This window comes from Anolis carolinensis, chromosome 1, assembly GCF_035594765.1.
Source record: "Anolis carolinensis isolate JA03-04 chromosome 1, rAnoCar3.1.pri, whole genome shotgun sequence".
NCBI classification, from domain to species: Eukaryota; Metazoa; Chordata; class Lepidosauria; order Squamata; family Dactyloidae; genus Anolis; species Anolis carolinensis.
In genome coordinates, this window is record NC_085841.1 from 289,119,748 (window position 1) to 289,144,299 (window position 24,552).

The 24,552-nt window shown below is 43.2% G+C and overlaps 1 protein-coding gene across 1 annotated transcript in view; it reads right to left on the reverse strand.

Moving 5' to 3' along the window:
• Positions 1 to 24,462, reverse strand: part of zdhhc13 (zinc finger DHHC-type palmitoyltransferase 13) — a 49,751-nt gene extending 25,289 nt beyond the window's left edge. The window contains exons 1-4 of the mRNA XM_008106094.3: positions 24,329 to 24,462; positions 8,466 to 8,608; positions 6,758 to 6,880; positions 3,459 to 3,536 (exon numbers count right to left, since the gene is read on the reverse strand). Coding sequence (XP_008104301.2) covers positions 3,459 to 3,536; positions 6,758 to 6,880; positions 8,466 to 8,608; positions 24,329 to 24,334 — 350 coding nt within the window. The 5' untranslated portion in view covers positions 24,335 to 24,462. The remainder of the gene's footprint in view (positions 1 to 3,458; positions 3,537 to 6,757; positions 6,881 to 8,465; positions 8,609 to 24,328) is intronic.
• Positions 24,463 to 24,552: the final 90 nt, after the last annotated feature.

The window sequence follows — 24,552 nt, forward strand, 5'->3', positions numbered from 1 at the left end:
CACATGGGCGATGGATATGGACTCAGTCGCTCTACCTCAAGGTCCGAAGCAGTTGAGTAGTCCAGCAGCTCTATCCATGATTGAGCGGCCCTTTTTAGGATCTGCTCTGCTCACCACACACGGGGAAGGGGCTAGAAAAGGTGCTCTAAACATAGTCTGCCTCTCTTATCCCTGACTGGACTGCCGCGTCTAGAGGGTCACCACTCTGTGGCGAAAAAAGAAAAATGAATTTTGGAATTTGGAACGTATGGACACTGTTGGATAACACTGACAGCAAATGCCTCGAACGAAGGACTGCTATCATTGCAAGGGAGCTGGGACACTTTAACATCAACCTAGTAGCGTTTCAGGAAACCCAGAGAGCAGGAGAGGGTCAGCTGAAGGAAGAAAAAGGAGGCTACACCTTCTTCTGGAAGGGACTGCCTGAAGAAGAGGGAAGAATACACAGAGTTGGCTTTGCCATCAGAAATGACCTGGTGAAGCACCTGACTGAAGCACCCATTGGCATCAATGAACGACTCTCAACCCTCCGAATTAACCTTGCCAAAAACCAACAGGCAACTATCATATGTGCCTATGCACCAACATTAGATGCTAATGAAGACATCAAGGAAAATTTTTATTGTCAGCTGGACACCATCCTACTGGAGATACCTAAGGAGGACAAAATCATCCTCCTGGGGGACTTTAATGCAAGAGTCGGACGGGACTCCGACCTGTGGCCAGAGATCATAGGAAAAGACGGGGTCGGAAACAGCAATTCAAATGGCACCTTGTCATCACCAACACGCTCTTCTGCCAGAAAAACAAGCTCAAGACATCATGGAAGCACCCCCGGTCAAAGCATTGGCACCTCTTGGACTACGTAATTACACGTGCCAGAGACCGCCGCGATGTACTTCTCATAAGAGCCATGACAGATGCCGATGACTGGACAGACCACAGGTTAATCCAGCCACGGCCCCAGACACAGTGGTACCGCAATTGGCAAGACAGAAATGGAGGAAAGAAGCTGACTTGGGAACTATTTTTAAGTGCTAAGAAGAGTCTTACAGTCCTTGAATTCTGTGAGTGAATGTCCGCTTAATTCTTCTGCATCTGACAGCTGAAAAATTCATTTTTTTCTCCAGTCCCACATAATGTATGAAAATACAAGTATGTCATGAAGTCCCCTCATTTATGGCCACAGATCTCTTGATTTGTTCTGAACTCTCATTTTATTAGATTTTCAATAAACATATAACTTACCTTTATATGAAACTAGCTGTGCCCAGCCACACGTTGCTGTGGCGAAGTCTGGTGGTATGGGAAATAAAGTATTGAGGAATTGGTGGTAGTTAAGGTCAAGGGTAAACGTTTTCCCCTGACATTAAGTCCAGTCATGTCTTACTCTGGAGGTTGGTGCTCATCTCCATTTCTAAGCCGAAGAGCCGGCGTTATCCGTAGACTCCTCCAAGGTCATGTGGGATGACTACATGGAGCGGCGTTACCTTCCCGCCGGAGCAGTACCTATTGATGCACTCACATTTGCATGTTTTCGAACTTCTGGGTTGGCAGAAGCTGGGGCTAACAGTGGGGGCTCTCTCCGCTCCCCCAATTCAAACCTGTGGCCTTTCGGTCCAGAAGTTCAGCAGCTCAGCGCTATAACACGCTGCGCCATCAGGGGATATTATTTCCTAAAGGTTGTGAATATACAATATTTCTGAATTTTTTTTTCCTGTTGGACGCAAGTATGAATGCTGCAATTAGGAAAATGATTAGGATGTAATGGCCTTGCAGCTTTAAAGCCTGGCTGTTTCCTCCCTGAGTGAATTTTTTGTTGGGAGGTGTTAGCTGGCCCTGATTGTTTCCTGTCTGGAATTCCCTTGTTTTCAGAGTGGTGTTGTTTGCGATATCTTATGTGCTTCTACTGTCTGTGGCCCTGAGAAAACAGAGGATTTTCCAGACTTTGATGATGGGAATACTTTGTTGGGAGGTGTTAGCTGGCCCTGATTGTTTCCTGTCTGGAATTCCCTTGTTTTCAGAGTGGTGTTGTTTGTGATATTTTATGTGCTTCTACTGTCTGTGGCCCTGAGAAAACAGGATTTGCCAGACTTTGATGATGGGAATACTTTGTTGGGAGGTGTTAGCTGGCCCTGATTGTTTCCTGTCTGGAATTCCCCTGTTTATTTACTGTACTGGTTTTAGAGATTATATTGTTCTGCATTATTCTATCCCAGTAATTATTTCATATTAAAGAAGAATCTCACTTATCCAACATTCGCTTATACAATGTTCTGGATTATCCAACGCAGTCTGCCTTTTCATAATCAATGTTTTTGTAGTCAGTGTTTTAAATTCATTGTAATATTTTAGTAGTAAATTTGTAAATACAGTACAGTAGAGTCTCATTTATCCAACATAAACGGGCCGGCAGAACGTTGGATAAGCGAATATGTTGGATAATGAGGAATTAAGGATAACCCTATTAAACATCAAATTAAGTTATGATTTTACAAATTAAGCACCAAAACATCATGTTAGACAACAAATTTGTCAGAAAAAGTAGTTCAGTACACAGTAATGCTATATAGTAATTACCGTATTTATGAATTTAGCACCAAAATATCACGATATATTGAAAGCATTGACTACAAAAATGCGTTGGATAATCCAGAACATTGGATAAGCGAGTGTTGGATAAGCGAGACTCTACTGTAAATACTACATAGCATTACTGCGCATGGAACTACTTTTTCTGTCAAATTTGTTGTATAATATGATGTTTTGGTGCTTAATTTGTATAACGATTACCTAATTTGATGTTTAATTGGCTTTTCCTGAATCCCTTCTTATTATCCAACATATTCACTTATCCTGCCGGCCTGTTTACATTGGATAAGTGAGACTCTACTGTATATTTCTAATCTTATATTATCTGCTCAGAACTGGATCATATGAGGCCCCTTCTTCACAGCTGTATAAAATGCACACTGAAGTGGATTATATGGCAGTGTGGAGTCAAGATAATCCAGTGCAAAGCAGATAATATAAGATTATAAATGGGTTATATAGCTGTGTGGAAGGGCCTTGAGTCTACACTGCCATATAATCCAGTGCAAATTAGATAATCTGTGGAAGAAGTCTAAGTGAGGCCTAAATCTGCCTGTCCCCTAACTGAAACCTGGCTGTCCCTTGGTTGCTAGGCAACCAAGTGGGCAGAGATTAGCCCTCTAAACTGGCAGCAATTGGATAAAAAAAATTATTGCTCTCCCTCTAATTAGGACTTTATTTTTCTTTTCTTTTTGTTGTATCAACCTTGAGGCGTGGATGATGGGTTGTGTTGTCAAATTTTGAGGTTGGGGGGCCTGTACTTTTGTTGTTTTGTGAATTGCTGTGATGCCATCACTCTTTTATATATATAGATTCACAGATTTTAAGCAAAAATATTTTCACAAAATCACAATAAACCTCCATACCTAATAGCCCAATGAAGTGGAGTTGAATTTAAATCCCCTCCTAGTTGATCCACCACTGCACCTTTAGAAATAAAGAATCTGGAAGACAATAAAAGCAAGTTATTTTATAAATAAACTAGCTGTGCCCGGCCACGCGTTGCTGTGGCTTAGTCTGGTGGTGTTGGTCAGTCTACATTAGGTTGTATTTATGCTGTGACCTCCACCTTCTTTATACTCACATTAGTAGTAGTATTTGAAGTCTGTTACCTTCTTCAATTTTTGTGTTGATTGATAATTGCTTGAGATCCCTGTTGTCTTTGGTTTGTTGTTAGTTGTAATGTCTGATTCTGCTGAGTGGGGTTTATATTTTTATTGTGGTCTTTTGTTTTGTTTTGCCAGTGTAGCTGTTTATTATTATTGTTGTTGTAGTGGTCATGAAGGTTGGATAAGTTAGATGCTCCTGTTTTGTTTTTTGGAGGCCCAGTGTAGCACTGACTGGCCTCTCAGCCTCAGTGCCTGGCTGTTTCTTGCCTGTGATTGTGTTGATTCTTATTGTTGTTGTTGTTGTCATTGTTATTATTGTAATTGTTTTTTTGGAGGTCAAGTGTGAATGTAGGGATTGGGGAGGTGGATGAGTTGTGTTGTCAAATTTTGTATTTGTTATCGTCACAATGCGTTGTTGTGAGTTTTGTGGGTCTGGATTGTGGTTTTGTGGTGTGGTTGTGTTGGTACAATTGGGAGGCAAGGTTTTTGCGTTGTGTTGTCAAGTTTTATATTTCTGGGGCGTTTAGTTGTGTGCCCAGTTTCGTATTTCTGGGACGTTTAGTTGTGTTGTTATAGTCACGATGCATTGTTGTGAGTTTTGTGAGTCCAGATTGTGGTTTTGTGGTGTGGTTGTGTTGTTACAACCGGGAGGCAAGGCTTTTGCGTTGTGTTGTTAAGTTTTATATTTCTGGGGCGTTTAGTTGTGTGCCAAGTTTCGTATTTCTGGGGCGTTTAGTTGTGTTGTTATAGTCACGATGCGTTGTTGTGAGTTTTATGGGTCCGGATTGTGGTTTTGTGGTGTGGTTGTGTTGTTACAACCTGGAGGGAAGGCTTTTGCGTTGTGTTGCCAAGTTTCGTATTTCTGAGGTGTTTAGTTGTGTTGTTATAGTCACGATGCGTTGTTGTGAGTTTTGTGGGTCCTGTGTGATTTTGTGGTGTGGTTGTGTTGTTACAACTGGGAGGCAAGGCTTTTGCATTGTGTTGCCAAGTTTTGTATTTCTGGGGCGTTTAGTTGTGTTGTTATCGCATGATGCGTTGTTGTGAGTTTTGTGGGTCTGGATTGTGGTTTTGTGGTGTGGTTGTGTTGTTGTAACCTGGAGGCAAGCCTTTTGCATTGTGTTGCCAAATTTCGTATTTCTGGGATGTTTAGTTTTGTTGTTATAGTCACTGCGCAAACAACTTTATCATTTTATATATATAGATGATGAATGAACACTATGCAAAAAGCTCACTACTCTAATACCTGACCAAAACATTTTATGTGAACACTGGTCCCGAAAATGGTTCTTCCAGCACACCTTGATCCACTAGTAATATTTTTTTAGAAACAAAATTATTCCAAATTAACAATTCATTCATATGGAAAATATATTTATGCAACCAACTGCAGCTAACGAGACTCATGTATTATGGAAGCTGCAGTCCAAAACATTTGGAGCACATCAAACTTGGGAAGCAGCTTTGACATGTTAATTATCATTCTCAAGAGGTTTGGGAAGTGAAAAAGTTTTTTAAAATTTTGGGTCATTCATTTTATGTTCTTCCACAAAATCAGACACAGTCCTTTTATGAACTGAAAAAATGTTTCACTCTTCTTTAGTAGAAATACACTTCTGGATCCAAGGCATGAGCTGTAAGAGAAATGGGTCTCCTTGTTGCTTGTTTTCATTTCACTTCTCTTCCTAGCAAAACCAGGTGAGAAATAAGGACTATCAATAGTCTCTAATTCTTACCGAGGTTTAGTTTGAACCAGGCCTTATCTATGGCATCTTTTTGCTGTGCAAGGAAAGAAATTAAGGAATATGAAGTAATGACAGAGGATGCTGCTCTAAACAGAATAGATGTTCTTCATTAGTTATTTCCACAGACAGATAGACTTGGTTTTTCATTTTAGTATTTATTATATCGACTTCTTCTCCACTTTAGGCAAGAAGGCCAGCAGAACATGGCTGCTCAAAGTGATCAGGTTTTATCAGCAGTAAAAGATGATAGAAACCTACTCCCTACCTTTATACATATGGCTGGAAATGGACATGATTTTCATACAAGGAAGTATTTACATATTCTCCTGTACCAAGGGTAGAGAAACTCATTCAGGCTTAGGTATAGTTTTAATTTAATATAAATTCGAGTGGGCCTGCCCCCCAGTGTTTGACAAGGATAAAAACGAATTGTTGTGACCAAAAATATATGTACTTTTAAAAGTTCCCACTGTCTGCAATTAAATCTTAGAAAAAGGTATTTCAATTTTTTAGCGTGGACAACAAACCCCATATAAAACTGGGGGAACACCCAATGACAACAGCCCAGAGGACTGGATGCAGGAGCCAGAATGTCAGGATTTTATCTCACAGCCAAAGATTCCTATGTGTCAGCAACTGCGTAACCTTGGATATTACTTCTGTTACTTCTACCTACCTCTTTAGGTAAACTTACAAATGACATAAAAAGTTAATACTGAAAATAAAAAATACACCTATGATATATATTTTCTATTTAAACTCATTTGCCTTGCCTTCATGAAAAAAATATATTTCACTGTGTTTCACTCAATCATGAAGATCTCTAAATTCTGCCCATTCTCTAGTCAGTAAAATAATTTCTAGTAAGTTTCAGAAGAGATGTATATCCTACCACTGAAAATTAACATTTATCTATACTATTTGCAAAACCCACATATGATCTTAATTTTTTTTTGAAAAAGTCACTGTAACAAATTTGAATAATAATAGCATGAAATTTCATTGTCAGAAAATATGCAAGAGCAGGCATCAGTATTTCTGAAACTGAGCAACGTACTCAATGAGCTTGGGTTCGGAATCTTGTGGCTCTCAAGATGTTGCTAAACTGAAGGTTTCAGCACTTCTCACTATGCTGGTTACAGCTGCTGGGACTTACAAGCCATCAACCATATTTTGGCTTCATAATTTCCTTCCCATATTAGATTCTTAACATTAAAATGACAAAATTGATTATCAACAAGAAATAGCAAATAATATACATCATTTTGTTACATGCAGAAGTTATGAGAAATACACATACTATCAAGTGCTTACTTTATAAGATCCAGCCGATTATTGATTGCTGCCCAATGAAGAAGAGTTACATTTTCTTTGTCTGGCTGTCTTACATCATATCCTGCTTCTACCAACTCCTGACATCGCTCCAAAAGGCCGTATCTGAAATTGAAAAATTTAAAAATCTGAACACCAAGGAAACAAACCTAGAAGATGGCATGAATTTCTTCTAAATTATGTTTAAGTCTAAATCTGACAATGAAAACTACTTCCAACTTTTCAAAAGCTCATTATAGAAAAATGCCTAAGAATACTAAGAGAGAACTGCAAATTGATGATTGGACAGTTAAGTATTTTAATCCTGTGGAATCACCACTTTGCAGAAAAAATCATCAGCATGTGAAATTAAAGAAAACAAGAAAAGAATGGAATAACATATGTTGTTACATACCAAAATTGTAACTGAAATCCCTTTTCATGTCAGCATTACTATACATCTCAATGTTTGCTCTCTATCCTATTTATTTAATGTAAGCTATATTTATGTATATTTAAACATAGTTCCATCTTATTCTGATCTGACTGCTCCTTCATCCGTATATAGACAGGTACAAGTTCTTGATTAAGCTATCATGTAAAATTTATACACAATCTATAATTAGATTTTTTTCATCAACTGAATGTCGCAGACATATCCAGTGCCCATTTTACTCACTGTCTTGTCTTACCTTCAGTAAGTCTTCATAGCCCCCACATTTTTGACAAATGCAATATTAATCGTGGCTATACTATGGAATTGTAAGCTTTGTATACTTATTTAAAGCATAAAGCGGCTTTAAAAAGAGTATAGCAAGTTTGAAAAGATTATTTTCTGATAGCAAATATCATTTGGAACAGACTGAATTTCTAGCTGAAGTTGTCACAGTTGTAGTTATGGTGAAAAGCCTAGACCGGATAACACATTTTTCACTACACAAAATGTGTTAAAATGGAGAGCCTTTATCATTATAAATACTATAAATACTATTAATATCAGTAGTAGTAGTATAGGTGCAGGTCTGACTTTTAGACTATAAAGACTTTTCAAATGTTAAATGTTTGTGAAATTGTTTTGTGTACCTCTAAAATGTCTAAATGATGTTGAGATGTTTCTATATTTGTTAAATTGTATGCGTGGTTATCTATTTTTTACTGTATATATCTTACTTCTTTGGAGCATGTTTTGCTCATTCAATTCTGCAGTAAATGTTATTACCCATGCATACACAGATTCTGAATGCGATCTACTGATGTTGTTTGAGGAACTGGAAAGAGGAAAAATTATCCTCTTCCTTGCAGCCTTTCCACATGAACACACAAAACCTACTCTGGGGAGCTAGGAGATGCTCCAGAGCATGTTTTCTGGTGGCAAGGAAGACTGCAAGAGGAAACAAACAGGAAAAAAACCCAATCAAGTTGGCTGTGATAGCCAGTACCACAGAATTCCTTCCCTCAGTGCAGCTTTAAGGTGGGTTTCAAGCGTCAAAAATTAGATATCAAAATGTGGTTGTATGTCTGATGCAGGATCTTGGCCCTACATATTTAAATGTATGACTAAACAGTAGTAATAGGATTGCATTCCTATACAGCAGTAATGTATATATTACTGTATAAAATGCTCTACATGAAATTCAGTATTCAATATTTAATTACTACATAAAGGGATTATTACCTTGCAGTAAAGAACTACATCATTCAAGAGACTTACTGGGTTGCTTTGACAATATCAAAAGTACTGTAGTCCTCCACCAAAGGAACCACATCTTGCTCCTTGAGTAGATCTTTGTCCTCATACGTATCAGGCCAACTGTGCCCATGGTGGCGAAGGGGACCGTGGCTATGACTTTTACACTGTTAATGAATAGTTAATGTGTGTTAGAATGAACACTATATCCAGAAACACTACACATTTACCAGCAAAATCTACAATTTGAAAGATTTATATTCATATCAAAACATAATTCAAAACTTCAGCAAAATAACAGATACAACAAAAATAGAGTATGGACAGGTTGCTTACCTGTAACCGTGTTTCTTCGAGTGTACTCTGTGAATTCACACTAATGGAGAACGCTGCGCCTGCGCAGGCTCCAACGGATATTCTTCCAAGCTAAAGTTTGAAATTTGGCGGTAACCCCGCCCCTCTTCCCGGAGGGTATAAAGGGCGCCCTCCGCGCCCGCTCTCCAGTTCCTACGCCGCAAAGGCAGCGAGAAAGGGAGAGGTTTGCCTGTGGGGAAGGAAGGGCGGGATTGTGTGAATTCACAGAGTACACTCGAAGAAACACGGTTACAGGTAAGCAACCTGTCCTTTTTCTTCGTGTACTCTGTGAATGCACACTAATGGAGACTAGCAAGCTAAGGTGTAGGTAGGTGGGATAGCAAACCCGATAACCAGTCTAGTGTCCAAACACATTTATTGAGCACAAGGTGCAAAAAAACAGGCAAATGCAATGGTCAAGTAAGCGATGCAATAGCATATAGTGCAATAAAACCGATCCTTGTGTTAGGATCCATAACACAATCATAACATAGTAAGTAGGCAATAGTCTGTAAGAAAATACAGAGGTAGGCATAAACTCCTTCTCAGAAAACAGAGGGAGAAGCATTCAAAAATTAAGTTTCAGTGCAGTGGGTAAGTATAGTACACAAGCACTATGTTAAAGAGACCCTGAGCACATTGAATACAAACAGGATGGATGACAACGGTCAGCCTGTAAGAAGGATAAACCCGAAAAAAAAAGGGTTTGAGTAAGGCAACAACGTTAGGTAAGGCAGGAGGAGAGGACGGACCTGGCAAAAGCCGAGTCCTTGAGGTTCTTTGAGTCCATCCGGTAGTGTGAAACAAAGGTGGATGGAGTGGACCAGATAGCCGCTCGACAGATGGAGTCGAGAGGGACGCCCCTCAGGAAGGCCGTAGAGGTGGAAAGGCCCCTTGTAGATCTAGGGCGGATCGAAGAGGGGGGCTGGCGTTTGGCTAGCTGATAAGCGAGCTCAATGGTCTGAGCAATCCAGTGTGAGAGTCTTTGGGAAGAAAGAGGTTCGCCCAGTTTGTGGGTAGCGTAGGCCACAAAAAGTCTAGGTGACTTACGTATGTCCTTAGTCCTGTCCTTGTAGAAAAGGAGGGCTCTCCTGACATCGAGGAGATGGAGTTTCCGTTCTAGAGAAGAAGAAGGATTGGGGAAGAAAGCAGGAAGTATTATGTCCTGGTTCAGATGAAAAGCAGAGACCACCTTAGGTAGGAAGGTGATGTCCGGGCGAAGGACAGCCCTGTCGTGGTGGAAACGGAGGTAGGGTTCGTCCACCCGGAGAGCAGCTAGCTCCGAAGGCCTGCGGGCAGAGGTGATAGCGATGAGGAAGGCAGTCTTCCAAGAGAGAAGGTGAAGGTCTGCAGAGGCCATGGGTTCGAAGGGAGCTGAAGCTAGTTGAGAAAGGACGAGTTTGAGGCTCCATCCGGGAGTCGGAGGTTGGACTGGAGGATGCAAATTGTTGTAACCTCGAAGGAAGGTCTTAATGAGGTTGTTAGAAAAGAGAGAGGGTTGTCCCTGACGTTGGAAATGCCAGGAGAGAGCAGCGAGATAGGATTTTATCGAGGCCAGAGAAAGTTGACGATCCGCAAGGGAAAGTAGAAAGTCCATAACCAGCGGGATCGAAGTAGAGGCGGGATCGATGCGTCGTTCCCGAAGGAAAGTTTGGAATTTTGCCAGCTTGTAAGCATAGGCTTTCGATGTGGCCGGTTTGTGAGCAGCGCGAAGGATCGCCTGCAGGTCTGGGTGGAGGGAGTTTAAGGAAGTATCCTCCAGGCAGTCAGGTGGAGGGACGGGACGTCGGGGTGGAGAACCTGTCCCTTCTGTGAAGATAGTAGATGAGGGAGAATTGGGAGGGTGCGGGGGGGATCCGCACACATCCGGAGCAGCGTGGGATACCACGGCTGGCGTGGCCATGCAGGGGCGATCAGGATGGCCGATGTCGGTGTTAGATAGAGTCTCTCTATCACTCTCGAGATGAGAGGGAAGGGAGGAAAAAGATAGACGGGTTCGAGAGTCCAGTCGAGGAGAAACGCGTCTCCGAGACAGCCCGGAGTCGAGTTTGGAGGTAGTCTCGCTCCGAATCGAGGAAGTTGAGCGTTCGAGGGGGAGGCAAAAAGGTCCAGAGCTGGCCAGCCCCAATCGTCGAAGACGGATTTCAGGATCTCGGGATCGAGACGCCACTCGTGGGGGGAGGTCGTTATTCTGCTTAGAGAGTCTGCTAAAGTATTTTGAGCCCCCAGAAGGTGAACTGCCGACAGGGTTATGTGTCTCGCTATGCACCATAGCCAAATGTCCATCGAGAGAGCCATGAGTTTTCTCGAGCCCGTACCCCCTTGTTTGTTGATGTAGTACATGGCTACTACGTTGTCCGTTTGGATCAGAACGGTCTTGTGGGGAAGAAAGCGGGCAAACGCCCGGAGGGCTTTGAAGATTGATAACAGTTCTAGAAAGTTTATGTGGTGAGACCTTTCTTGGGTGGACCACAGGTCCCTGACGGTGAGGTTCGACATGTGGGCTCCCCAGGCAAAATTGGAGGCGTCGGTTGTGATGGTGACTGACGGAAGGGAGGGATGGAAGGGAAGTCCCACACAAACATTCGCTGGGTCCTGCCACCAGCGAAGGGAGAGGCGAACCTGGTTCGGTACCGTGAGAAACATTGAGCTCGGGTGCCGATGGGGTTTGAAAGAGTCTATGAACCATCTCTGGAGAGGTCTGAGACGTAGTCTGGCAAAGGGAGTAACCATGACCGTGGAGGCCATGTGACCCAGGAGAACTTGGACCGCGTGGGCTCGGATCCTGCGGTTGCGAAGGAGGAGGGAAAGGTGCTGTTGAAGGGCTAGGAACCTGTCTTTCGGTAGGGAGGCGGTTTCCGTGATGGAGTTGAAGAGAGCTCCAATGAAACGGATTTCTGTGGTTGGGAGGAGTTGAGACTTTGAGACATTCAACTGAAGGCCCAGCCGTTGCAGGAGAGAAAGAGTCTGTGAGACATGGTTTTGAAGGGATGAGGGATCGGACGCGACAATCATCCAATCGTCCAGATAAGGAAAGACCATAATGCCCTGTTTCCTGAGGTGCGCTGCCACCACGGCGACCACCTTTGTAAAGACCCTTGGGGCCGTGACGAGGCCGAAAGGGAGAACTGTGAACTGGTAAGATTGTCCCAGGAGCTTGAAGGAAAGGAAGCGTCTGTGTGATCTTCGCACCGAGACGTGGAAATACGCGTCGCGTAAGTCTATAGAGGCGAAGTAGTCTCCGTGTCGGAGCATCGGGAGGATGGAGGCCACTGAAACCATTCGAAATTTTGAAGGCAGAATGAAGAGGTTTAGGGCCCGTAGATCGAGGATAGGCCGAAGGCCTCCGCCCCGCTTGGGAACCGTAAAGTATCTCGAGAAGAAACCTCGAGTGTCCTGCTCGGAAGGAGAAGGCTGGATTGCGCCCTTCGCCAGAAGGGAGTCGACCTCGGCGCATATTTCCGGTGAAGGGTCGGTGTGGAGGATGTGACCCGTGGGTGGCAAAGTTTCGAATTCCAAGGCATAGCCGTCTCTGACAATGCGAAGAACCCAGGCATCTGATGTGATAGACTCCCATTCGCGGTAGAAAGGAGCTAGGCGGTCGAGGAAAGAGCAGAGAGGAAGGATCTGGTCGGGGTCTAGGAGCGGCATGGTAGTGGCAGTAGTAGTGGAGATAGAAAGATCTCCGAGAGATTGGGCGTCAGGCCCGACGTTGGGGTTGTGGCATAGCTGCAGGACCTTTGCCCCGACCTTTCGGGACCTGGTGCTGGCGGCGAGGTTGTTGCTGATGACTGTGGTGACTCGAGCTCGACGAGCGTCGAAACGGCTGGTGACGAAAAGGCTGAGGGTAGCGACGGTACCGTTGCGGGAACCATCGGGTCCGCTGAGCCTGAGGTTGATCGGTCCCGCACTTTGTTGCGAGAATCTTGAAGTCGTGATTGGACTTAAGTTTGTCATCAGTGCCAGAATTGAAAAGGCCTTGGGTGTCGAAAGGAAGGTCTTCGATCACTTGCCGAGAGGAAGAAGAGAGTCCTGAGGACCGAAGCCATGCATGCCGTCTAATCGCGACCGCGTGGGCAATCATTTTTCCGGCGGTATCACCGGTATGCTTAGCCATTTGAATTTGGTGGTGTGCGAGAGAGTCCGCCTCCTGCTGGAGGGTCGAGAGGACTGACTGGTCTTCGTCAGAAAGCTTGGCGAAGAAGGGTTGGGCTTTCTCCCAGAGAATCTGTTGATACGCGCCCATGCAGGCCCCGTAGTTTGCCATGCGGCAAAGGAGGAGAGCACCGGAGTATAGCTTGCGGCCTACCGCATCGAAGCGTTTGCCCTCTCTGTCGGCCGGGGAGTTGGATTGTCGACCCGACGATTGGGAGGCCTTTACCACCATGGAGTTTGGGTCAGGGTGATGCTTGAGCCATTCCAGGGTTTCGTCATCGGTTCGGTACCAGGCCTCTATTTTCTTAGAGGTTGGAGGTATCGAAGATGGAGTCTTCCAAGATGCCTGGATGACGTCCAGGAGGTATGGAAGAAAAGGCAGCAAGGTGGCCGGCGGGGCTTGGGCTTGAACCCTCTTGAAAACGGGGTCGGTAACAGCCTTTGAAGTTTGTTTAATTTCCATCCCCAGAGCGTCTGCCATTCTGACCATCTGGTCGGAGAAAGCCCGGATATTATCCGTCGGGGAAGGTGGGTCGACCTCGTAGGCGTCGTGAGGCGGGGAGAGGTCGAGACCGAGAGAAACCACAGAGGCGGAGAGTATCGACTCGGGGCGTTCGATATCGGGGTCATCCTCCTCGGGCCCTTGAGGGGACCGGGGAGGAGAAACGAGCACAGAGTCCTGATGAGGCATAACCCCAGGAGCAGGGAGAGCCGGCTGCGGCGGAACGCTCTTGGACGCGGAGGCCTGGGCGGCGCGGGCTAAGCGCGTCATCTGTCTACCCCTCTCAGGTGTTTGAGCCGGGGGAAAAAGTTCTTGTCGAGCCGGAAGACGAGATGGTGCCGGCTGGGGAGCCTTAATAACCGTCCTGACCGACCGGTCGGGGGAGGCTTGAGCGTCCACATCCGAGGACTGACCATGAGGAGAGGAAGAGGAGCGGAGGCGTTGTGCCGGTTGGATAGGAGAGGATCTCCTAGAGGAAGGCCCAGAGGAGGGGACGTCCTTCTTCGAAGACGCTGAGGAGGACGACCTCTGGATCATTCTTTTCTTTGCTGGGGGTTGTTTCGACGCGACCCTCAGCGATTTTCCCGGCGTCGGGGGAATCGGGCACACAGCTGCCGAGTCAGATTGAGCCCGTCTGGATTCCTCCTGAGCCCTCTTGAAGGCAATCTTCATGGCGGAAGAAGATGGCGGCGCAGCCAGGCGGGATCGAGTGGAAACGGCCGAAGCCACCGAACTCGAAGTTGATGAAGGGCCCATCTTGCTCGATCGGGTGGATACCGTAGCGGTGGTCACCGTGCAGGGCGGTTTGGTCGGTCGCGGTCTCGAGGTTTTCGAGGTTTTAGATGATACCGACGGAGCAGGCCTGGACGCCATCGAGGCTGAGGTGGAAGTGGAAGCCTCAGGAGCAAGAGTTCTTTCGTAAAGAGCTGCACGGAGCCTCGCAGCTCTATTTCTTCTGGCCTGAGCTGTAAAGGCCAGGCAAAAACGGCAGGTACCGACGACGTGGCTTTCGCCAAGGCAGAAAAGGCACTTAGCGTGGCCGTCGGAATCTGGAATCTTAGCGGCACACTGGGTGCACCGTTTAAAACGCGTGGTTGACATAAGAACGAAGAGTCCGAAGTGAGCTTTGCGGCGGAAAAAAAGGAACTGGAGAGCGGGCGCGGAGGGCGCCCTTTATACCCTCCGGGAAGAGGGGCGGGGTTACCGCCAAATTTCAAACTTTAGCTTGGAAGAATATCCGTTGGAGCCTGCGCAGGCGCAGCGTTCTCCATTAGTGTGAATTCACAGAGTACACGAAGAAAAAGCAATAATGCTCACCTAGAAGCAATTATATGCTTCTCTGCCCTTAATGGAAACATGGCAGTAATTTTGCATTAGCCAAAGTTATGGAGAAACATGGATACAAGTTGAAAGATTCAAACAAAGGTGAAGATAAGGAATAATCATAGCATAGTTCCCAAATCCTACTGAGTGGCATCAATTCTACAGGCCAAATTTGCTCTTTTTATAAAATGCAAAAATATCAGCAGTGGATGGAGCCAATAGTTAGTGGGTATTGAAGGGAAATGTAACCTGTTCTCTTTGTTGTGGCCCTGAGAAAAATCTCTTTTTTGAAGTCAATGTTTGCTTTAGGCAGCAATCTCCAAATTATATTTGTGAGATTACCGTGAGTATTGGGAACAAAGGAAGGACATTCAGTTCACCAGATACTGCTAGAGCAGCAACAATTCATTGTGTACAAACTGATCCTATAATGCTCAGCTAAACAAACAAACCAGTATGGTGTAGTAATTTGAGCAAACCCTGGACACCAGGGTTTGAATCTGTGCTAGGCCATGAAACCCACTGGTTGACATTGGAAAAGTCACACACTCTCAGCCTGGAAAACAATGGAAAACCTTTTCTGAACAATTCTTGTCAAGAAAATCCATGGATTGTATTGCCTTAGGCTCACAATAGGTAACATCAAATGCAAATAAGTTTTCAGCATGTACAAACAGGATTTTACAGGATTGTAATCCTGTACCTACCTGACAGGAAGTAAGCCTCAATGAATTCAATGTGACTTACTTGGAAGATAGAATGCTGCTACAGAAATGACTAATTAGGCAAAAGAGATGAGCCATAAACAAGAAGTATCAAATGGGTGGTGGCCAGATGCTGAAGTAGGCATTTAGATACATATTCTCCAAAAGTATTAAAATAATAACAAGTTCATTTGACATCCAGAAGGATTGACATCACATAGTTTTCCAGCTATTGTTGAACTGCAACTCCTAGCAGCCCCTAAACAGCAGAGATAACTGTGAAGAAAGCTGTGATTTTCAGCCAAACAACATATGGAGAATGACATAATTCCTACTCCAGTGAACTCCTTATCAAAGAGCATATACTGACTCCTAGTACCAATCAAAAGGCATTGCGAACTTTTCATTCTTAACAGTTTTGAGAGATTAGGTGAAGAGTGACACAGAAACAGCAATAGACCAACATAGGAGGTTCACAAGTAAAAGAAATTATTATTTGATGTCTGGACTGCAACCCATCTCCTGATAAGATTTCACAAAGAAGCAATCATTGCACAACAAAAGCCTCACCTGGGATCAGGGACAAATGCAAGATACTCCACTTAGGCAGAAAAAATGAAATCCAAAGATACAGAATGGGGGATGCCTGGCTCGACAGCAGTACGTGTGAAAAAGATCTTGGAGCCCTCGTGGTCAACAAGTTAAACGTGAGCCAACAATGTGATGCGGTGGCAAAAAAGTCAATGGCATTTTGGCCTGCATAAATAAGAGTATAGCATCTAGTAATGCTACCCCTCTATTCTGCCTTGGTCAGACCACACCTGGAATACTATGTCCAATTCTGGGCACCACAATTGAAGGGAGATATTGTCAAGCTGGAATGTGTCCAGAGGAGGGTGACTAAATTGATAAAGAGTCTGGAGAACAAGCCCTATGATGAGCAGCTTAAAGAACTGGGCATGTTTAGCCTGCAGAAGAGAAGGCTGAAAGGAGACATGACGGCTATGTATAAATATGTGAGGAGAAGTAATAGGGAGGAGAAAGCATGCTTGTTTTCTCCTGCCCTGGAGACTAGGACATGGAACGACGGCTTCAAACTACAGGAATGGAGATTCCATCTGAACATTAAGAAGAATTTCCTAACTGTGAGAGCTGTTCAGCAGTAGAACTTTCTGCCCTGTAGTGTGTTGGAGGCTCCTTCTTTGGAAGCTTTTAAGCAGAGGCTGGATGGCCATGTGTCGGGAGTCCTTTGATTGAGATATTCCTGCTTCTTGGCAGGGAGTTGGACTGCATGGCCCATGAGGTCTCTTCCAACTCTATGATTCTGTGAAACACCATTGGTCAATTATTGTACTATTAATCTAACACATGAGCTCTACAACTGAGAATTCTTCCACCTATTTTTATTTACCTAACAAGCTCATGAATCACATTCTCTGCAAAGGCAAGACGTTGAAGAACCAATGTAATATACAAAATGATTACTTAGAATAACTATATATACTACCAGCCATATCGATTACAGATTCCCAGGTCGTGTGGGTCTGCAAGTTCCCAAATCCCTTATAGCTGGCCATGTAGGCTGGAGTTTCTGGGGCTAAAAGTCCAACCAATTTCTGGGGATGCAAATTTGGAAATTGCTCCTATAGGGAACTGAACAAACAATTTAATTTCTTGCTACTGTTTTCTGTATTGGATCCAAGAAGACTCACACTGCAATTCACCCTTCTCGGGCTGTCCTTTTGGGGAAACTTAAGCTTACAAATGAATTTCTTGTAGCAAACACCAGCAGACACTCTCAATGAAAGAGCTTCTCATTGAGATTTTCCCCTTGGAAACATCAGATAACCATTTAATGTTGAAAGAAAGCTTTCCCCTTAGGAAGAAAGTTCTTCTTTGATGTCTTTTGGAATATTCCTGAGGATGGTAAGAGGATAGTAAGAGATACAAAAACTCTTTTATTTGTGGTTTGAAACAACAAGAGCCATAATATAAAACAAGCAGGGAATCCATGCCCCTCTACAGCAGTGGTTCCCAACCTCTGGTCCGCCAGCTGTTTTGGACTTCAGCTCCCACATTTCTAACAGTTTGTAAGCTGGCTAAGATTTCTGGGAGTTGAAGTCGAAAACAGCTGGAGGACCAAAGGTTAGGAACCACTGCTCTACAGCTTATTGCAATCAGCTTCTTCTATCCATGAGCTACTCCTTCTCTCCCTTTTATGCTGAAACACAGATAATCTTGCTGAAAACTGAAAGATACAATTTCCAAGCTAAAATTTCTCACAATCTACAACAGGGGTCCTCAAACTTTTAAAGCAGAGGGCCAGTCCACAATCCTTCAGACTGTTGAGGGGCCGAATTATCATTTGGAAAAAAAAACCCGAACAAATTCCTATGCACACTGCACATGTCTTATTTGTAGTACAAAACAACAACAATAACAATGAAAGAACAATACAATATTTAAAAATGAAAACAATTGTAACCAACATAAACCTATCAGACTTTCAATAGGAAGTGTGGGCCTTCTTCTGGCCAATGAGATAATCAGGTTAAGTATGATTGTTGTTGTTGTCTGTCTTCAAGTCATTTCAGACTCTGGGCGAGCCTCAGTCTAAAATTATTTATTTATTCATTTACTACATTTATATCTCACTCCAAAGGTAACTCAGAGCTGCTGTATGTACATACAATATATTATATTATTAGCATAGCACAATAATAGCATTATATACAGTAGAGTCTCACTTATCCAACACTCGCTTATCCAACGTTCTGGATTATCCAACGCATTTTTGTAATCAATGTTTTCAATACATCGTGATATTTTGGTGCTAAATTCATAAATACAGTAATTACTACATAGCATTACTGTGTATTGAACTACTTTTTCTGTCAAATTTGTTGTATAACATGATGTTTTGGTGATTAATTTGTAAAATCATAACCTAATTTGATGTTTAATAGGTTTTTCCTTAATCTCTCCTTATTATCCAACATATTCGCTTATCCAACGTTCTGCTGGCCCGTTTACGTTTGATAAGCGAGACTCTACTGTATTACTATATTGAGTTATGCCACTATACTGTAATATTATATGCAATATATAACATATAATTAATATTATTATATGTTATTATTATATTGTATAAAATGATAATATTATTATCAATATCATAAGTACATAAAATATATTATATTATTAAAACTGATGTAAACATTTTATATTATACATGAGGGTGGGGGCCAGGTAAATGACCCTGGAGGGCCGCATCTGGCCCCCGGGCCTTAGTTTGGGAACCCCAGATCTATAACATCGTAACATTCTGCCAAGAGTAGCTGACAGGCTTACTTTCCACATATATACCTAACTTAATACCAATTTAATTATTTAGGTGACTCTGTATTCCATTACTTGGAAAAAGCTAAAAGTCTCTCTTGTCCACTCCTGCTGTATAATTCATAATATTTTAAATTCAATCAAATCCCATTCAGTAATTTTTTCATATCAATCTTTAATGTTTTCTTGTTCCACACAGTTGTTAAAACCTCTGAGGCTTTTTCATAAAAACTGACAAGTTCTTCTTTATAAGATTTGATTGAGCATCAGAGTCTATGTGGCTTTTTTTTTAGCAGAGTACAAAATTTCCAGTGCCTTGTTTTCTAACAATACACTAATATCTGCACAATTTTGACCTGTTACATAAAACCTTTAATTCACTATATCCACCAAGGCATAATCCTATACGCACTTAATCCAGGAATAAGCCTTGTTGCATGTTATGTGGTTTAATTCTGAGCAAACATGCTTTAGAATAGTGGCAGTAGGTAAAGGAAGTAAGACAAAGGTATTGTGAAAATACCTAGGGGCCTTTTTTCTTAATGTCACATATTCCTACAATTAAGTACTGCTATTCTCTCTTTTTGTAAAGGAGGAGGGGTTATAAAGTTCCAGGGCAGGGCTGAGACTGAATTAACCAAAAACACTGTTAATCTTGCAAAGAGTTTTGGATTAGATAGATCTTGTCTGCCCTGTTCAGAAGAAACTCACGCTGCAATTGTATATGAATGAGGTTACACCAGTTCTGACCCATGCATACTGCAGTTCAGAAATCAGTTCAGTCTGGGATTTAGGAGAAACAGGTTTTAAACACCCTACCCCTCCCCCCAAACCAGGTAGATGACTTTAGGCCAGACACTCATGCTTAGACTGACTACTTCATAGGATGCTGTTACTTACCTTTAAGGCCTTACATGGTCTGGGGGCGATGTACCTGAGGGACCGCCTCACTCCCTACCAACCCCAGAGATCCCTCCGTTCTGAGGACCAAGATCTATTCACACGTACTGCTGTCCATCCAAAAGCAGCCAAGTAATGTGGTATTTCACTCACACAGGGTTTCAGGCTTTTGCACATGTAGCTTTTATGAGTAAAGGCTTCTTTTCTACAGACAATGAAGCTGTATACACAAGTGTCAAATGATGGGATGGAACAAGACAGCATGCCCTCAGCAATGATCTTCTAAAAATTCCTAGCTGAATATTGACTGCTAATTTAAAAAGAAAAAAGAAAATCTGTCACATTCCTGAATGGAGGGTATAAGAAAACTGGGTCTCTTCTCCACCAAATATCTATACATGTTACAGTATACAGAAATTTTAGGCATAAATACAACCCAAAATGTTTGGGTAGATTTATCCACGGGTCAATGTAAGTATTCTACATTAACTTTGATTTAAAAACAGGGAATGATCCTCTTCTTTGAGTGGCAAAAGACAAGAGCTCAGTGCATCCTGGGAGAACTAAAAAGAAGTACTGATCCCCTCTACCCCTATCACACTGTTTCTACCCTTTCTGAATACAGTGTTCCCTCACTTATCGCAGGGATTAGGGTCCAGCATCACCCGCAATAAGTGAAAATCCACAAAGTAGGGACGCTATATACTTATACATTATTTTAGTAGTTATACATTATTTTAAGTCTTTATCAACCAATCGTGTGTTGATAAATCGCCTCCTCCTCCTCCCTTTGCCGCTTGGGCTCCTTTTCTCTCCCTTTGGCTTCTCCTTCCTCCCTTCCTTAGGCTGTAAATTATAATTTTTTATGATTTATAATATTCTTTTAGAATTTATTGAAAAACCACAAAACAGCGAATCCGCAAAAAGTGAACTGCGAAGTAGTGAGGGAACACTGTATTTGGTAAGAAAACACTGTAACACTGGTCCATGCCCCTCTCTGTAAAATTATTCTCAACACATCCATAGGTTATATAAAAATTGGAAATCTTTGCCCTAAAATTTATCCTGGATCTACACATGAGGTCAACTTATATATGAATATATATTGTAAGTATCCCTTATCAATAAATTTAAACTGCTCCACAGCATAGGGAAGCTGATGAAGAAACACAACCTACAAACTATCTACAGACCCACTAAGAAAATCCAGCAAATGCTCCGTTTAGCAAAGGACAAGAGAGATCCTCTCACCTCTGCAGAAGTTTACCGTATACCATGCAGCTGTGGACAAGTCTACATGGGGATCACCAAACGCAGCGCCCGAACACGAATCAAGGAACATGAAAGGCACTGCAGACTAACTCAACCAGAGAAGTCAGCTATAGCAGAGCACTTGATGAACCAATCTGGACACAGAATATTATTTGAGAACACAGCAATGCTGGACCACTCTAACAACTATCATGTCAGACTACACAGAGAAGCCATTGAAATCCACAAGCATGTGGACAATATCAACAGAAAGGAAGAAAAACATGAAAATGAGCAAAATCTGGCTACCATTATTAAACAAAAAACTCTACAATCATCAGATCAGTAAATAAAGAGCACTCTGAAAACAGAGGAATTCCAGACATGAATCAATCAGGGCCAGCTAACACCTGCCAACAAAGGATTCCCCCAGGCAGGAAGAAGCCAGGCCATGAAGCTAGCAAGGCCACTAATGCTAATCAAGGTGATTAATTACAACATTCACACTGGCTTCCAACAGGCAAGAATTCTTTCTCCCACCCTGTACCTTTCACAGATATATATATCCAGTTCAACCCTCTGCCAAGAAGCAGGACATTGCATTCAAAGTACACCTGACAGATGGATATCCAGCCTCTGCTTGCTTAGCTTTCCAATATACCTCACAACCTCTGAGGATGCCTGCCATAGATGTGGGTGAAATGCCTGGAGAGAATGCTTCTGGAACATGGCCATACAGCCCGGAAAATGCACAACTGCTCAACCAGAGAAGTTAGCTATAGCAGAGCACTTGATGAACCAATCTGGACACAGAATATTATTTGAGAACACAGAAATGCTGGACCACTCCAACAACTATCATGTCAGACTACACAGAGAAGCCATTGAAATCCACAAGCATGTGGACAATTTTAACAGAAAGGAGGAAACCATGAAAGCGAACAAAATGTGGCTACCAGTATTTTAAAAAACTCTAAAATCAGGACAGTAAATAAAGAACAATACTCAAAAAACAGGGGAATTCCAGACAGGAAACAATCCGGGCCAGCTAACACCTCTCAACAAAGGATTCCCCCAGGCAAGAAGCAGCCAGGCCTTAAAGCTGCAAGGCTTTTCAATGCTAATCAGGGTGATTAATTGCAACATTCACACTTGCCTTCAACAGACAAGAGTTCTTTCTCTCATCCTTCCACAAATATATAAACTTCCCTTGCCTAGTTTCCAATATACCTCACAACCTCTGAGGATGCCTGCCACAGATGTGGGTGAAACGTCAGATGAGAATGCTTCTGGAACATGGCCATACAACTCGGAAAACTCACAGTAACCCACTGCTGCACAACTGTCTGCAGATGGCTTAGATGTACATAAACTTTTCTTCATAAAGAAAAATAATTTAAAAATACTTAAATTTATCTTCACTATGTACAAGCTGCATAAATGAATTTTGTGTTTAGACATCTCCAACACATCTCATTATGTATTTGCAATTATTACAAAATTGAGGGATACTCAATTAACTTGTAATGACTCCTGCTGTTAACTGTTGTGAAGTTGACTTTGGGTCCTTCCACACAGCCCTATATCCCAGAATATCAAGGTAAAAAATTCCACAATATCTGCTTTGAACGGGATTATCTGTATCTAAACTGCCATATATTCCAGAACAAAGCAGAAAACCTGGGATTTTATTCAGCTGTGTGGAAGGGGCCTTGGATTTCTGGTGTTCTCTGAATGAGAGACCTCCAAACCACTCTATCATCCTCACGTCTCGCCAATTTAGGGCCATGGCTTCCAAAACCAAGTTTATCTATCTGAAGTGTCAAAACTGTTATAATCAAGTATTTGGAATCATTAGTGCAAACACAACAGCAGCTGATAAAATACTGGGAGGCATTCCTCCTGAAGCCAAAGCCATTGTCTAGAAAGAAGACTTTCAAATACGAAGACTCTCTGGATGTGTGTCCCAGTTGAGCTAAATTCCACAGTGAAATCACTTTAAAATCATCTAAATAAACCACTATATATTTTATGAATTTAACATGTGGCTTTTTATATACTACAGCATTTTATTAACAGCTGCATGTCATGACCCTTTTTGAAGTGGACTGTGGCATGACATTCTGCAATACTTGCTGAATTGAACACTATTTGTGTCTTAATATTTGCACTAACATGTGCGATGCAAGGCCAGAAAGTTATTTTTGTTCTTTACAATATGTTCTGTCTACTTGATCTTAATGAAACAAAAGATCATGTCTTATTCTCCTATTGTCTGGCCTAATCTTAGAATCATAGAGTTGGAAGAGACCTCATGGGCCATCTAGTCCAACCTCCTGCCAAGAAGCAGGAAATCGCATACAAAGCACCCCAACAGCCTCTGCTTAAAAGCCTCCAAAGAAGGAGCCTCCCCCACACTCTGTGGCAGAGAGTTCCACTGCTGAACAGCTCTCACAGTGAGGAAGTTCTTCCTAATGTTCAGGTAGAATCTCCTTTCTTGTAGTTTGAAGCCATTGTTCGGCATCCTAGTCTCCAGGGCAGCAGAAAACAAGCTTCTTCCCTCCTCCCTATGACTTCTCACATATTTATACATGGCTATTGTGTCTCCTCTCAGCCTTCTCTTCTTCTGTAGGATAAACATGCCCAGCTCTTTCAGCCACTCCTCATAGGGCTTGTTCTCTAGACCCTTGAACATTTTAGTCACCCTTCTCTGGACACATTCCAGCTTGTAAACATTTCCCTTCAATTATGGTGCCCAGATTTGGACATTGTATTCCAGGTGTGGTCTGATGAAGGCGGAATAGAGGAGTAGCATGATTTCCCTGGACTAGACTATTTATGCAAGCCAAAACCTTACCAAGCGGGGAAAATGTCTCTACTGAAGCTTTTTTACCAATCTTTGTTTCCACAAGACAATTTTTTCATGCAAATTATCCGTGGTCATTATTGACCAGGCCTGGGCAAACCTGGCCCTGTGGGTGTTTTGGACTTCAACTCCCACCATTCCTAACAGCCTGAGGCCCCTTCTTTTCCCCACGCAGCCGCTTAAGCGGCTTAAGCTGTTGAGGGGGAAAAGGAAAAGGCCTGAGGCTGTTAGGAATGGTGGGAGTTGAAGTCCAAAACACCCACAGGGCCCAAGTTTGCCCAGGCCTGGACTTCAGAAATCTTGCCTTCCCACAGAGAGGAAGGAAACGGCTCTAAACGCCTCCCAGGGCCTCCTTTTTAAAGAAAGTTGTTCCTGGAAGCAGGAGGCCTTCCTTCCTTTCTTCTTTCCTCAGAGGGACCCGAGGAGCAGCCCCTCCCTCTCCTCCCCCGTCGCCTAGCAACCGCCCCCTGCTCGGGCCTTTCCGTGGGCTCACCTCCATGCCGCCGCTGCCGAAACGCTTCCTGGTGACCAGCCGCGCTCCCGCCTCGCCCCGCCCCGCGTCTACGGGAGGAGGAGGAGGAGCCTCAGGGAGAGGAAGCGGAGCGCGCCCTGAGGCCCAGAGGCAAGGCAAGGCCGCTCACCCACCTCTGTTATGGGAGAATAGGTATCCCCGGTCCCTAAACACAGGTGCCATTTCCTCCGCGCTTTTGGACTTCA